General features: G+C 41.8%; 1 protein-coding gene across 8 annotated transcripts in view; it reads right to left on the bottom strand.

Moving 5' to 3' along the window:
- The window catches only part of svila (supervillin a), a 354,707-nt gene that overhangs the window by 200,075 nt on the left and 137,542 nt on the right, over positions 1-17,090 (bottom strand). For all 8 annotated transcript variants that reach the window (XM_060825046.1, XM_060825048.1, XM_060825050.1 and 5 more), the window contains one exon: positions 12,401-12,458. In XM_060825046.1, the coding sequence (XP_060681029.1) occupies positions 12,401-12,458 (58 nt within the window). The remainder of the gene's footprint in view (positions 1-12,400; positions 12,459-17,090) is intronic.

The following is a 17,090-nucleotide window of genomic DNA, read 5'->3' as shown; positions in this document are numbered from 1 at the left end:
ATTCAGTTTAATTTTAGTTACACAATGGACAGCAAGGCGAACAAGTTGTCCACTTCCAGCAAGGCCAAAGAAATGTATGGTTCAAAGCAAATACTTTTCTGCCATACAGAATTCTGCTACAGAAATAAAATTTCCTTTCTGTGATCATTGATGTAATTGACAGAAGTATTACCTGTTCAACTGCAGTTCAACTTTATTTGTACAGCTAGCATACAGGCTAAAATATAAATTATCTGAACAGCCCACATGGAGCATATAGCCTTCTTAAATCCAATTGAGATACAAATTCTTCACTGTAAAAATGATACCGCAATTGGCCGATGGGGAATTCCTGGAAGAAAATTACCTGATTGTCCACTCAAAGCAGATCTTGAACATTTTATGCAGGGAGGACATAGCGTGAGCAAATTCCACTGGAGAATATAGGACATAGTAAGCATTACTGTTATAATCCCCAACACATGCAAGTATACTGTGAAGAATATCATTTATAACTCCGCCCAACTCCAAATATTGACACATCTATCCCAAGGCAGAGACACCTTGTGCGTGAAAGATAAAATGTTGCCTCCAAAATTATGAGATAATATAAAGACAACTGATGTATATCATAGGTTGAAATATTGTACCAATCCTGGATGGAGGTCCAGGTTACCTAGTTGTCCAAATAAACAAAAGCCTGTGAATATGCTATATTGAGGACAGATGACAATTACCGAAGAGCATTTTAGAATGACTCAAACTGCTCAATAGCAAGAAATGTGTGCTGTTAGTTTCAAACCTAAAAATGAAACCAGAAATACCAATAATTGCCCTAAATTGCTATGAAAAATTGCATCATTTTCAGGCTCATGCTGCCAACCAATATCACCAATTTCCATCAAAGCAAATTGGCTTTTCTGTTTTTAGGAACTGACTCACTTCCTGAGAACCAAAAGAAATGTACTAATGTTGCCAAATTTCTGCTCTTCCCCCATTCCCTCTACACAAACTACGTACCTCCACATAAACTGCCCTCACACTTGCTAAACTATCTTAAGCACAACAATGATAAATGTTAAAAGGTATAACTGTCTGACCCTCAATTGTATCATCCTCTTGCATTACAGCCTAGCTATGTGTCTGGAGGCGGAGCACAAACTTCTACATTTTATATGATTAAGTTTAGAAATTTCTGCTTTTGGTCAGGAGCCATACATCCTGATCACTTTGATCATGAAATGGTTGGCAAAATATCCATAGATTCCCCAGCCACTGAAAGGTGAAAAATGTGTGCAACCGACGAGTAAGAAGAACATGCCCTCCAAGTCAGGCAACATATCAGGAGACAAAATAAAGCAAACAAGAACACATGCCTCCCTGATGCACTGAATGCTTTCTATGCTTAGTTCGAATGTCATCTGCCCAGATGTAGCTGTTCCTTCAGTCACCACTGTAAATGTCAGATTGGTCTTCCTGAGAGCAAATCCAGGGAAAGTGACAGGCCCAGCACAGTCCCCAGTCGTGCACTTAGATCCTGTGTCAACAAACTGCTGGAAGTATTCACTGATATTTTCAGCCTCTCCTTGCTACAAGTGAAGTCTCCACTTGCTTCAAGAAGACCACATGCAATGTACCTGAATGACCAACTAATGGCTCTGACCTCCATAAGCATGAAGTGCTTCAAAAGGCCCACATCAACTCTAGCCTTCCAGCCTGCCTTGATCCCCTGCATTTTGCCGACTGACATAACCAGTCCCTAGCAGATGTCTTTTCCCTTGCCCTACACTAATCCCTGGAACACTGGATAACAAGAACACCTATGTCAGGCTCCTACTTATCAACTATAGCTCTGCCTTCAACACTATAATTTTAAACAGACTAATCTCAAAACCCTGAGACCTAGGTCTCAGCTCTGTCCTCTGCAACTGGTTCCTCAACTTCCTGACCCACAAACTACAATCACTGAAGATAGCCAACTGCTCAACTTCAGTACACTGCAAGGATGTGTTCTCAGCCCCCTATTATAATCCCTGTACACCCCCACAACTGTGTAGCCAGATTCTAAATGAATGCCATCTGTAAAGTTTGTTGATGACTCCACTGTGGTTAGGACGGATATCAAACAATGATGCGTCAGAATACAGAAATGAGATAGAAGGAATGGTGTTGTGGTGCAATGAGAACAACCTCTCTTTCAATGTCAGCAAAACAAAAGAACGGAGCATTAACTTCAGGAAGAAATGAGGGGGACACGCCCCTATCTACATCAATGGAGTGGAGGTGGAAGGGTTCAAAAGCGTCACGTTACCAGGAGTGACAATAACTGATAACCTGTCCTGGAACTCCCACAAAGATGCAATGGTCAAGAAGGTACAACAATGCCTCTTCTTCCTCAGGTGGTATAGGAAATTCAGCATGTCCATGAGTACTCTCACCATTTACAGATGCACCATTGAAAGCATTCTATCCAGGTGCATAACAGCCTGGTACAGCAACAGCTCTGCCCAGGGCCCTAAGAAACTACAGAAAGTTGTGTGCACAGCCCAGACCATCACAGAAGCTAATCTTCTCCATCCATGGACTCCATTTATACAGCTCATTGCTGCAGAAAGGCTTACATCATCAGCAAAACCCCTTCTCGCCCTGGTAATGCTTTCTTCCAGTCAGCTAGAAGGTACAGAAGTTTAAAAATGTGCACTCAGGTTCAAGAAGAGCTTTTTTCCCTACTGTTATTAGACTTTCGAATAGACATCTCTAACTTCAAATAATGTTGATCCAGCTAAGGGTGATCTTACTTTGGGCACTGCCTGTGCAATTGTAACATTGTATTCCTCTCCTGTCTAACCACCCAATATCTGTATATCCTTGTTTGCTATGATCTTCCTGTACTGTTTGCAAAACAAAGCTTTTCATTATACTTCGATACATGGGACCACAATAAGTCAAATCAAATCAAATCAAATCAAGGTATCATAGTGTCAACCAAGTTGTGGATAAAAAGATGAACATTGAAGGACCAGGATGTAGCCAATGCTAAGTGCCCACTTACTGGAATGCAAATTGAGAAACTGTATTTTCAAATTGTACAATGATACTCATTTCCATTTTCAATCCCTGGATTTTATGACTGCTCTCAATATCAACCAATCTGTAGTCTAGGTCTACTGAAGTAAAACATCTGTACCACTAAGAGGGAATGAATAATAGTGCCCTTCCAAATCCAATTTGCAAGATTAAAAATTCTGGAATATACACCCAGGAGCAGAAAAGAAGAAATGTTTTAGTCCTTTTTCAAATTGGCAGATGGCCAACTGCAGAGCAGAAAGCAGATATCGCAGGTCAGCAGTTGGAGACTACTTAGTAATCAAGATGATGTGTGAAAGCAAAGATTGCTTTGATCTGAGAGAGAGGCAACTGTAGCAGATCTGCTTGAAGATCTGGTGTTTCGGAGGAAGAAAGCATTCCTGTGGCCTTGGCTGAGAAACAGTGTGGGAGAACAAATTACCCGCTGAGTCAAGCAACTGTCTCCCTTTAGATGTGAGCTTTCCTAAGCTCTGGCAAACTTTAAGTGAATGTCATTATCTTAGGATGGCGAGGAGCCGGTGTTGGACTGGGGTGGACAAAGTTAAAAATCACATAAACCAACAGGGTTATTTGAAAGCACAAGTTTTGAGAGCGTCACTCCTTCATCAGGAAGCTGTGGAATAGGATCACAAGACATAGAATTTACAGCAAAAGATTACACAGTGTGATGCAACTGAAATGATGTATTGAACAAACCTAGATTGCTGTTAAGTCTTTCATCTTTTAGAATGGGTTGCAGGTTTCGGTTCATTAATATGTAAATCCAAGAATTTTTTTAAGTCACATTCACGAGATAACTTAAGGTTTTATTTAAAAAGGTGACATCTTACGAACATAACCTCATTGACAATTTATAATCAGTAATTTAGAGTGAGGAGATCAGACAAGGTCAAGGCATGTTCATAATGGGCCTAAATCAGATCATATTTTTACCATTTTCAACATCCCATCTTTCCCCTCCTTATTGGAGGAAGGATTTAAAAATCCCTCTATAATTTTAGAAAATAAGATGGACCATTTCCATAACATACAATAAATCTAATAGCATTATAGTTTGAAGCATTGTCATCTTTTTCTTCTACAGACTATTCAGTACAACAGCAAATATAAAACTCTATCCCATTTCTTATAGTTACTTTGATGTAAAAAAAACCTTAACAGATAAACGATCTTTTCAGTGACTGACGGGCTCAAACAATTTGAAGGTGTATATGTCCAAACACTTTAGTATGGCTTAACCTAAGTTTAGAGAATAAAAATCCTTACCCACAGACTATACAGCTGCTCTCTCATTAATCAGAGACACTAGTGATTTAATCTGAGGATCATCATGTCTCAGGCAAGGTGAGAAACTAAGAAAAAGAGTCCTTCATGGTAATCTCAGCCATTGCAGGAATTGAATCCATAGTGTTCATATCACTCACTTCACACTGGAAGCAAACCATCCAGCCAACTGAGCTAACCACAGCTTCCTGGAGACTCCATATCAGCAAGAGCTGTACCTCTAGTTCATGCAAAGCAACAGCTTAAGCCAATGCATGCAAATTCTAAAGGGTCAATGAATTGGAGAACGTAAGAAAATCTAATCCGGGGTTAGTGTGAACATATGTGAATCCAGAGTGTGGTAAATAAATTTGGTGATGTTGTGGCTATGAAAAAGGTTTAGTTCAAAGGGCATGCACTGAGGGTTAAATATTCCTGAATATGAGATGTTCAAGAAAGGTAGGAAAGAAGTTGGCAGAACTGATTAAGGAGAGCACTGTACTGCTGAAGAAAGAGGATGTCTCAGAAGGATCAAGGACAGAATCAATTTGACTAGATCTAAGGAACAAAAAAAGATTTAATTGCATTGCTCTGTGAACAAGGTTTGTGCGAAGATTTGTAGCTCGGGTGTTTGTTGTAGTGATTCTGTTCGCCGAGCTGGAAGTTTTTGTTGCAAACGTTTCGTCCCCTGGCTAGGAGACATCATCAGTGCTCTGGAGCCTCCTGCGAAGCGCTTCTTTGATGTTTCTTCCGGTATTTATAGTGGTCTGTCCTTGCCACTTCCGGGTGTCAGTTTCAGCTGTCCGCTGTAGTGGTTGGTATATTGGGTCCAGGTCGATGTGTTTGTTGATGGAGTTTGTGGATGAATGCCATGCCTCTAGGAATTCCCTGGCTGTTCTCTGTCTGGCTTGCCCTATGGTAGTAGTGTTTTCCCAGTTGAATTCATGTTGCTTGTTGTCTGAGTGTGTGGCTACTAGGGATAGCTGGTCGTGTCGTTTCGTGGCTAGTTGGCGTTCATGTATGTGGATTGTTAGCTGTCTTCCTGTTTGTCCTATATAGTGTTTTGTGCAGTCCTTGCATGGTATTTTATAAACTACATTAGTTTTGTTCATTTTGGGTATTGGCTCCTTTGTTCTAGTAAGTTCTTGTCTGAGCGTGGCTGTTGGTTTGTGTGCCGTTATGAGTCCTAAGGGTCGCAGTAGTCCTAATGTAGTTTATAAAATACCATGCAAGGACTGCACAAAACACTATATAGGACAAACAGGAAGACAGCTAACAATCCGCATACATGAACACCAACTAGCCACGAAACGACACGACCAGCTATCCCTAGTAGCCACACACTCAGACAACAAGCAACACGAATTCGGCTGGGAAAACACTACTATCATAGGGCAAGCCAGACAGAGAACAGCCAGGGAATTCCTAGAGGCATGGCATTCATCCACAAACTCCATCAACAAACACATCGACCTTGACCCAATATACCAACCACTACAGCGGACAGCTGAAACTGACACCCGGAAGCGGCAAGGACAGACCGCTATGAATACCGGAAGAAACATCAAAGAAGCGCTTCGCAGGAGGCTCCAGAGCACTGATGATGTCTCCTAGCCAGGGGACGAAACGTTTGCAACAAAAACTTCCAGCTCGCCGAACAGAACCACTACATTGCTCTGTGAAATTTATAGGCAACAAGCTAATGGGAATGATGCAGAGAAACAAATTTGCAGAAAACTAGAGAAACATAAACATTATAGAATAGCTATGAGGGAACCTTACTAATCAGTTAGAAACTGGTTAAATAGTAATGTAAAGGGCAGAGGAGGGCAAGATTTCCAAGAGTGAGTTCAGGATAATTTTCTGTAGCAATATGTTCCCAATCCAATGAGGAATGAGGCATTGCTTGAACTGGCTTTGCAAATGTCGTCAGCTATGTAAATCTGGTGGCAGTAAGAGAACATTTAGGGTGTTTTAGAGCGAATACACAAAAAAAACAATCCAGAGTGAGAGTAATAAACTGGGGAAAAAGCCTGATGAGATAAAAATATATCTAGGTCAAATAAATTGAAGTCAAAGGTTTGCAGGAAAAGTGGTATGTGAACAATGGGTTACATTCAAACAAGAGACACAGTCAAAGCTTACTTCCTCACAAGGGAAAGGTAGGGTAAAAAATCCAGAGCTCCCTGGATGAAGGAGGAGAGGTGAGTTAAGATAAACGAACAAAGTGTGGTACATTCAGGCAGAAAACAAAATTGAAAACCCAGCTGATTACAGATGATTAAGGCACTTGGCATTCAAACGAGACAATAACGAGCTACTACTCTTCGTTCTGAAGCAGTTACTGGCAGAACAGGCTATCCACCAATACAATATAAATGGGGCATAACAGGACACCATTGAAATGAGAAAAAGATTTATTGGAACAGATAAATAAAAATATATTTGGTTGTTCTGATTAGTGGCGAAATCTGTGCTCTTTTGCCAATTTCACTGCAAGTGAGCACTTTAAAATCTCTTTCAAGGTTTGTTCTCATTTACTGAAAATAAAACATGCAGAGCAACAATATTTTCTTTATTTTTTTCACAGGATATAGGTGTTGCTGGCAAAGCCAGCATTTGTTGCCCATGCTTAATTGCTCTAGATTTCATTCCCTAAAGGGCATTAGTGAACCACTTGGGTTTCTACAAAAAAAATCATTGTCACGGTCACAATAACTGAGACTAGCTTTCAATGCCATACTATTTAGAAACTAATTGTATTTAATCCCCCCCAGATACCATGGTAGGATTTAAAACTGTCCATGATTAGATTAGATTAGACTTACAGTGTGGAAACAGGCCCTTCGGCCCAACAAGTCCACACCGACCCGCCGAAGCGCAACCCACCCATACCCCTACATTTACCCCTTACCTAACACTACGGGCAATTTTAGCTTGGCCAATTCACCTGACCCGCACATCTTTGGACTGTGGGAGGAAACCGGAGCACCCGGAGGAAACCCACGCAGACACGGGGAGAACGTGCAAACTCCACACAGTCAGTAGCCTGAGTCGGGAATTGAACCCGGGTCTGATGCACACCACCATCACCTCAAACTCTCCCATTGTCCCGTAGGAGCATGTCGTGCCCTGTACTTTACAATTAAAGCAGCTCCAGGTTTCACTTTGTAATTTGTGAAGGACAGCAATTGATATGGTCTGTTCTTGAGCGAAGGAGGAAAAGGGGATAAAATTAATTCTGATTTCAGGTGTTGATCACTGCTAATATTCCTTAGTAGGAAGTGGATGCACAATTGGATATATCCAAGTAACTTGTTACCTAATGTCACTGTGTCAGAGATATTAAATGCTAGTCAAGCATTTAATCTGGAATATTGAGAGGATGAAAGAATAGTTATATGCACCTGTGCTCTCAAATATGTACAGCAAGGAATAAAACACATTTTGTAAGACAAGTTTTGGGACTTCTGGGTTCTGGTGTGGAACTGAATACTCTTTTACTTCAGCTAACTGGACAGTCTATCATTTTGTACCTTTTGCCTCTGGTTCAAAAATCAAACTTAGATGTCGCCACAAATTCTGTATGAGATAATGGTGGATAGGGAAGGTAACTCTCTGGCCCATCAGCTTGCCCAACACAACTGTGATACATATAACCACTCCAGATAAAAACCACGTAGTCTCACATGGAGGTCAGAAGCCAAATGTTAAATTTCAGGCCAGTTTTGGGGAGTGGAGGGATATTCTCTCTGTCATATCCCCATTTCAAACTCCCTATCCCATTTCCACAGCCCCCCCGACACTGTGGGAATACTTTATTTGTTCATGTGAAGTGTGCATCATTGGTTAAGCCAGCATTTATTGTCCATCACTAATTTCTGATTAATGATTAGAGTCAGCTACATAGATCATATGGAATTCAGGGGGAGCTAGCTAATTAGATACAAAATTGCCTTGAAGGTAGCAGACAGAGGACGGTTGTGGAGACTGTTGTTTGGACTGGAGATCTGTGACCAGTGGTGTGCCACAAAGATTGGTGCTGGGTCAACTGCTTTTCACTTATATAAATTACTTGGATGTGAATGTAGGAGGAATAGTTAGTAAGGTTGTAGATGACACCAAAAAATGGTGGTGTAATGGACAGCGAAGAAGGTTATCTCAGTTCAGCCTTTTAAATTGTTGTAATTGTACCAGCCTCCACCACTTTTTTTTGGTAGCTCATTCCATATACGCACCACCCTCTGTGTGAAAAGGCTGCCCCTTAGATCCCTTTTAAATCTTTGCACCCTCATCCTAAACCTATGCCATCTAATTTTGGACTTCACTACCCTGGGAAAAGACGTTGGCTATTCACCCTATCCATGCCCTTCATGATTTTATAAACTTCTATAAAGTCACCCCTCAGCCTCTGACGCCCCAGTGAAAATAGTCCCAGACTATTCAGCCTTTCCTTGTAGCTCAAATCCTCCAAATCAGGTGACATCCTTGTAAATCTTTTCTGAACCCTTTCAAATTTCACAATGTCCTTCCTATAGCATGAAGGCCAGAACTGAATGTAGTACTCCAAAAGTAGCCAAACCATTGTCTCGTACAGCCATAACTTGGCCTCCCAACTCTTATACTCAATATGCTAACCAATAAAGCCAAGCATATCAAATGTCTTCTTCACTAACCTATCGAACTGTAACTCCACTTTCAAAGAACTATGAACCTGCACTTCAAGGTCTCTTTATTCAGTGACGTTCCCCAGGACCTCACCATTAAGTGTATAGGTTCTGCCCCAATTTGCCTTTCCAAAATGCAGCACCACATATTTATCTAAATTAAATTCCTTCTTCCACTCCTTGGCTTACAAGCCCATCCGATCAAGGTCCAATTGTACTCTAAGATAAATGTCCTGACTGCCCACTACATTAATTCTGGTGTCATCTGCCAACTTACTAACCACACCTCTTATGTTCACACCCAAATCATTTACACAAATGACAAAAGACAGTGGACCCAGTTCCGATCCTTGTGGCACACTGTTGGTCACAGATCTCCAGTCTGAAAAGCAACCCTCCACCATCACCCTCAGTTCTATATCCAAATGGCTAATTCTTCCTGTATTCCATGTGATCGCACCTTGCTACTTCTTTACTATGAGGAACCTAGTCAAATGGAGATAGTGAGGACTGCAGATGCTGGAGATCAGAGCTGAAAATGTGTTGCTGGAAAAGCGCAGCAGGTCAGGCAGCATCCAAAGAGCAGGAGAATCGACATTTCAGGCATGAGCCTTTCTTCAGGAATGAGGAAAGTGTGTCCAGCAAGCTAAGATAAAAGGTAGGGAGGAGGGACTTGGGGGAGGGGCGTTGGAAATGCGATAGGTGGAAGGAGGGTAAGGTGAGGGTGATAGGCCGGAGTGGGGGTGGGCGGAGAGGTCAGGAAGAAGAATTTCAGGTTAGGAAGGCAGTGCTGAGTTCGAGGAATTTGACTGAGATAAGGTGGGGGGAGGGGAAATGAGGAAACTGGCGAAATCTAGGTTCATCCCTTGTGGTTGGAGGGTTCCTAGGTGGAAGATGAGGTGCTCTTCCTCCAGCCATCGTGTTGCTATGGTCTGGCGATGAAGGAGTCCAAGGACCTGCATGTCCTTGGCGGAGTGGGAGGGAGAGTTGAAGTGTTGAGCCACGGGGTGGTTGGGTTGGTTGGTCAAGCCATGCCCGAAACGTCGATTCTCCTTCTCTTTGGATGCTGCCTGACCTGCTGCACTTTTCCAGCAACGCATTTTTAGCTCGAACCTAGTCAAATGCCTTACTGGAGTCCATATAGATCATGTGCACTGCTCTGCTTCACCAATGCTCTTTGTTACTAAATTATGTTGGTGAGACACGATTTTCCACACACAAAGCCATGTTGACAATCCATAATTAGGCCTTACCTTTCCAAATGCACGTAAATTCTGTCCCTCAGGATTCCCTCCAACAATTTGCCCAGTACTGATGTCAGGCTCACCAGTCTATAGTTTTTTTATAGATTAGATTACTTACAGTGTGGAAACAGGCCCTTCGGCCCAACAAGTCCACACCGACCCGCCGAAGCGCAACCCATCCATACCCCTACATTTACCCCTTACCTAACACAACGGGCAATTTAGCATGGCCAATTCACCTGACCTGCACATCTTTGGACTGTGGGAGGAAACCGGAGCACCCGGAGGAAACCCACGCAGACACGGGGAGAACGTGCAAACACCACATAGTCAGTCGCCTGAGGCGGGAATTGAACCCGGATCTCTGGCGCTGTGAGGCAGCAGTGCTAACCACTGTGCCACCGTGCCGCCCACGCCACTGTGCCACCGTGCCGCCCACTACCACTGTGCCACCGTGCCGCCCACATGCCACCGTGCCGCCCACTAGTTCTCTGGCTTTTCCTTACCACCTTGCTTAAATAGTGCCACCACGTTAGCCAACCTCCAGTCTTCCACCACCTTGCCAGTGGCTATCAAAGACGCAAATATCTCAGCAAGAGGCCTAGCAATTACATCTCTAGCCTCCCACAGAGTTCTAGGGTTCACCTGATCAGTTCATAGGTGTGTGTTTGTGTGTTTTGAGACGTCCAGCACCTTTGCCTCTGAATATGGATTTTTTTTTAAGATATCGCTATTTGTTTCTCCAAGTTCTCTAGCTTCCATGTTCTTCACCACAGTAAACACTGATGCAAAATATCTCATCCATCACCAGTGGTTCCACACATTGTCTGCCTTGATGATCTTTTAGGGGCCCTATTCTTTCCCTAGTTACCATTTTGTCCTTAATGTATTTGTAGATTCCCTTTGGATTATCCTTAACCCTATTTGCTAAAAAGTTATCTGCTCTCCCGATTTTCCCCTTAAGTATACTTCTACTGCCTTTATACTCTTCTACGGATTCAGACATATGCTTCCTTTTTTTTTAATCTAGGCCAAAACCTCAATTTCTCTCATCATCCAACATTCCCTACACTTACCAGCCTTCCCCTTCACCCTAACAGGAACATACTATCTCTGGACTCACATTATTTCATTTTGAAGGTTTCCCACTTTACAGCCGTACCTTTACCTGTGAAGATTCGCTCCCCCAATCAACATCTGAAAGTTCTTGCCTAATACTGTCAAAATTGGCCTTCCTCCAATTTAAAACTTTAATTTTTAGATCTGGTCCATCCTTTTCCATAACTATTTTAAAACTAATAGAATTATGAAGACTGGCCTCAAAGTGCTCCTCCACTGACACCTCAGCCACCTGTCCTGCCTCATTTCCCAAGAGCAGGTCAAGATTTGCTCCTCCTCGTCAGTGCATCCACATACTGCATCGTGAAAGGGCTGAGACAAGAAAACAGATTTAAGCTAACTGCAGAAGTTGCAAAAACAATTACGACAAAAAAAAATCATTTTAATGCAGTGGATTCTGGAGCTTATTGCCTGAGTGTGGCTGAAGCTGATTTAGTCAACGCATACAAAAAATGCAGATTCTTGTTTGAAAAGGAACAATGTGGAGGGTTACAAGGAGGAGGGTGGAAAATGGCATGAAGTGAAATATTCAGAGAGTCAACACAGACAGTGATAGGCTGAAGAATTTTCTACACTGTAATAATTCTGTGATTCTGTAATACTGAGTCAGCCAGTAGAGTTGGTTTGCCTCTGCTGTGACTTAACTTTCTCAATCTGGATATAAAGCTTAGGATATAGAAAGGCCCTTGGATAGTAGGTCCACCAAGGAAAATATACATAGACTTTATACTCTGAAGACCTAAAAAGCCAAATAGAACTAGGCGTTTGTCATCCCAAATCTAAAAAGAATGGAGGAGAAATTTGAGCATTCTTGCCAGAACAAGGTCTCCAAATGTCTTCTTCGCCTTACAATCTCAGCCCAAACTGCACGTGAAATGAGTTAGGAATGATTAAGCTCAGTTACAATATCCTCTCCAGCTTCACAAACAGCCATTTCAGAAAGGAGAAAAGTTGCTGACAAAAAACAAGAAAAACACTAAGATGAGTTAAATGGAAAAAGTTCTAGACTAATTAGTTAATAAAAATATGTAAATTTTGTACCTTGGATTCCGCTTTTGAAATAGTATTCCTCTTCCAACAGGATGTTCTGCCACCAATTCTGAAACAAAGAAAAATGCATTAAATCTAATTCTTGTCTTCACTTCATTCCCTCATTGACTCTACTTTCCACCAATAGCACCAAACATTCGTTGTTGTATGAGAAAAAAACATGGGGCCAAACTTAGAATACAATTAAAAGCCTCCCATTAAGAGCAGTGACCAATGAAAAGGAAGCTAGTTTTCCATTAGTTCTGCCTTTCTTTCATCCCCTTATCTCTAACTGGTGTGCATCTCATCGTTATTTAAATCTTACGTTACACTTAATGCCTTCATTTTCTTTCGCTTTCCTATAATGAGTATTGGTGACTGCACAGTTTGTTATTAATTCCATAGTTGCCATTTCATATTACTTTTGTTGAATATTCTATGTAATTCAAGTTGACAAAAATGATGTTCCACCCACGATCTTAAATGTTATACAAATAAAAACTTAAGGGTAAATGCAAGTGTAAAAGTACTGTGCACATGGGAATGAATACAAGAGTTACACACATAATTCCAGGATGACTTTGAAACAGTTTGGAATGCAGAAAGAATCATGGAGTAGTCAGACAAGCCCTAATCTTAGTGAGAACCTGAGCAAGTTTGATGTGTAAATTGGCTTATTCTGCTCCCAACTCACATGTCTGTATGTAACGAAGAGAAGTCTAGATGCCTTGCATTTGGTACTCTCTGTGTACTGACTGGAAAGTGGCAATTAACAACAAAGTAGATAGAATTCTCAATTACAATAACAACAAAACAAACAAAACTGTGGATGCTGGAAATCAAACAAGAAATAAATTGCTGGGAAAACTCAGCAGCTGTGCAGAGAAAACAGAGTTAACATTTCAGGTCCACTGACTCTTCTTCACAAAATACAACTATACTGCCAAGAACATTAGATATAACTCAAAAAGTCATATTCTAATTGTGTTTTGCTTTGGTCAAACTGCACCACACATGCAGTATAATTCTTCACACAGAGGCCCATATCTAGCCCTGAAGAGAAGATGATGATGATGATCACCGATGTGATTGGACTGAGGTAAATGGAAACACCAGGGAATCTGGACTGTCTGTCACTGAAAAGGACAAACATCAGACAAGATAGAAAGCACCATAGAATTGCTAGACGTAAAACTGAACAGAACAAGAAGCAAACAGCTATAAACAACAAAATAAAAGAGTGGACAGAAAGCACAAAATTCCTTTAATATGCAATCAGTTGCCGTGTTTGGTGGGTTGGGGATTGAGGTGATCTGTGTTTGAGAAATTTGATTGCTCTTTGGTGGAATAATGGAGAAGGTTTATGACAGCTGTATAGTCACACAGTGGATTTGGCCATTGAAAAGGCATTAAACTCTATTAGCAAAATTAAAGCTACCATTCATAGAATCATAGAATCTCTACAGCATGGAATGAGGCCATTTGGCCCATCAAGTCCACACCAGCCCTTCAAATGAGCGCCCCACCCAAACTCACCCAATCTGCATAACCCTGCACTTCCCATGGCTAATCCATCTAGCCTAAGCATCCAAGGACATAATGGGCAATTTAGCATCACCAATCCACCTAATCTGCACATCTTTGGACTGTGGGAGAAAAGTAGAGTACCCAGAAGGCACCCATGCAAGCACGGGGTGTTTGCATAGTCACCCAAGGGTGGAATCGAACCTGGGTCACTGGCACTGAGGCAACAGTGCTAACCACTAACACCTTGCTGCCTCCAGCAATTTATAAACAGGTGGAAGTATGGATCCAGCCCAGATTCAAAAAGGAGAGATAACAGAGTAATAGTGGATAGTTATTTTTCAGACAGTGGGAATGCATTACCAAAACTCAGAAGTTACTAAAGCTTTGTAAAACATTGGTAAGGCCACAACTGGAGTATTATGTTCAATCTTAGGCATCATACTTTGGGAAGGTTATCAAAGTCTTATGAGGTTTGTGAGGGGTAGGTCTTGCCTTACGAGTCTTCTTGAATTCTTTGAGGAGGTGACCAAGCTTGTGGAGGAGGGTAGAGCAGTGGATGTAGTGTACATGGATTTTAGTAAGGCATTTGATAAGGTTCCCCATGACAGGCTTATGTGGAAAGTCAGGAGGCATGGGATAGTGGGAAGTTTGGCAGTTGGATAGAGAACTGGCTAACTGGTTGAAGCCAGAGTGGTGGTAGATGGTAAATATTCAGTCTGGAGCCCAGTTACAAGTGGAGTTCCGCAGGGATCAGTTCTGGGTCCTCTGCTGTTTGTAATTTTTATTACTGACTTGGAAGAGGGAATCGAAGATTGGGTCAGTAAATTTTCAGACGATATTGGTGGAGTTGTGGATAGTGAGGAGGGCTGTTGTCAGCTGCAAAGGGACTTAGATATGATGCAGAGCTGGGCTAAGGAGAGGCAGATGGAGTTCAATCCTGTCAAGTGTAAGGTTGTCCATTTTGGAAGGACAAATAAGAATGCAGAATACAGGGTTAACAAAAGGGTTCTTAATAAGGTGGAGGAGCAGAGGGATCTTGGGGTCTATGCTCATAGCTCTTTGAAAGTTGCCACTCAGGTGGATAGAGCTTGTAAGAAGGCCTATGGTGTATTAGTGTTCATTAGCAGAGGGATTGAATTCAAGAGTCGTGAGGTGATGTTGCAGCTGTACAGGACCTTGGTAAGGCCACATTTGGATTACTGTGTGCAGTTCTGGTCGCCTCACTTTAGGAAAGATGTGGAAGCTTTGGAGAGGGTGCAGAGGAGATTTACCAGGATGTTGCCTGGAATGGCGAATAGGTCGTACGAGGATAGGTTGAGAGTGCTCGGCCTTTTCTCATTGGAACGGCGAAAGATGAGGGGTGACTTGATAGAGGTTTATAAGATAATCAGGAGAATAGATAGAGTAGATAGTCAGAGACTTTTCCCCCGGGTACAACAGTGTGTTACAAGGAGACATAAATTTAAGGTGAAAGGTATAGAGGGGATGTCAGGGGTAGGTTCTTTATCCAGGGAGTGGTGGGGGCATGGAATGCGTTGCCTGTGGGAGTGTCAGAGTCAGAATCATTGGTGACCTTTAAGCGGCAATTGGATAGGTACATGAATAGGTGCCTAATCTAGGACAAATGTTCGGCATAACATCGTGGGCCGAAGGGCCTGTTCTGTGTTGTATTGTTCTATGTTCTATGGATACAGTTACAGTGGAAAGGACTTCAGTTATCTGGAGACCAGAGTAACTGGAATTGTTCTCCTTAAACAGCATAAGGGTAAATTGAAGATTAAGTAGATACCCTCAAATTAGTCAATGGTTTTGGTAGATTAAATAAGGTGAAGCTCTTTAGCATATTCTTCTATATTAGTCACAATATAAATGCATGTTGTTGTTCTTATTCCTAAATTGTCAAATTGTGTTTAGGTTTTGTTTCCATCTTCTTTAGTTCAAGGATCACATTTGAATGTGTTACTTGGGAAAATTTATATCGAGTTCAATACTTTTATATCTTCCTTGACGGTACTTCCACTGGGAGTACCATATTTTGCCTGCACTGGGAGTTTCATGCCACACAGAGATATTTCTCTATTCTCAGATTCAAAATATAATTGGTGGCAGGGAATTCACCCACGAAAGTCATAAAGACACCTCTGAAAAGTCAAGCATGGGGCAACCAGAGGAACATCATTCTCTTAAGTAGAATGGATCAAATCTCTGAGGAGTTGCATCTCTACCATGGACTAACTTTGTCCGAAATTTGCTGCTAATAAGCACAGTGGTGCAGGAGGCAGCAAGGCGGCTTTGGCAAAGGCAGCAAATAGGGTGGAAGAGATTGGTGGACAGGGAACAAGGAGAAACAATGGAAAATCCACACAGAATCATATCATTAAAGCTGCTAACAGATATGTATAGCTAAAAATGTGTTGCTGGAAAAGCGCAGCAGGTCAGGCAGCATCCAAGGAGCAGGAGAATCGATGTTTTGGGCATGAGCCCTTCTTCAGACAGATATATGTAGGCTGGTTTCCTCCATACTTTATGGATGGTATCGATCAGATTCTTGCGACATTATCTTGGGGGGGAAAGAAAAGTTGGTGGAGGCTGATGCTGTTCGGCAGCGATGGAGAAAAATCACTTTACTCCCTTTTATTACCTAGTGGCTTGTTGCAAAGCAGCACTGCTAGTGGCTTGCTTAGGAGCAAGCTGTCATCGAAAGGAATATGTGATACTGAAAACTCCAGGGGCGCAGAACCCAGGAGGAAAGAACATTAAACACATTAAGTGTGATAAAATATGTTCATATAAATTACAAAAGACCATCTGTTTATCGCATAACATCTCTTAGACTGGAACTGGGGTATTCAGCTTTGGTGTGGTACAACCTAACTTAAAATTAGATTTAAGTTTGTAAATTGTGCAATGTTTCTCCAGCTTTCAAAGACTGTCAAGCATAAAAATGTTCAAGAGAAATAAAGCAGGGAGGAGTTTCTGTCGGTTCCAAGGATTAATCATCACATTCTGGCTAGTGCAAAAAATGAAAGAACTTGAAGAGCAGGTTATATTGAAAAAGATGTTCCCGTGGTCTTTTGCAATGCTTTGCGTGAGACGCCTATTTACATTCGTGCATTTAATAAAAGGAGTCTGAATGGAAACTAGAGGAATAAAAGACACTAATGGAGCCATGAGT

This window comes from Hemiscyllium ocellatum, chromosome 5 (genome assembly GCF_020745735.1).
Source record: "Hemiscyllium ocellatum isolate sHemOce1 chromosome 5, sHemOce1.pat.X.cur, whole genome shotgun sequence".
NCBI classification, from domain to species: Eukaryota; Metazoa; Chordata; class Chondrichthyes; order Orectolobiformes; family Hemiscylliidae; genus Hemiscyllium; species Hemiscyllium ocellatum.
Note: the sequence above shows the minus strand (reverse complement) of the source record. Positions and strands in the feature narration are given on the sequence as shown.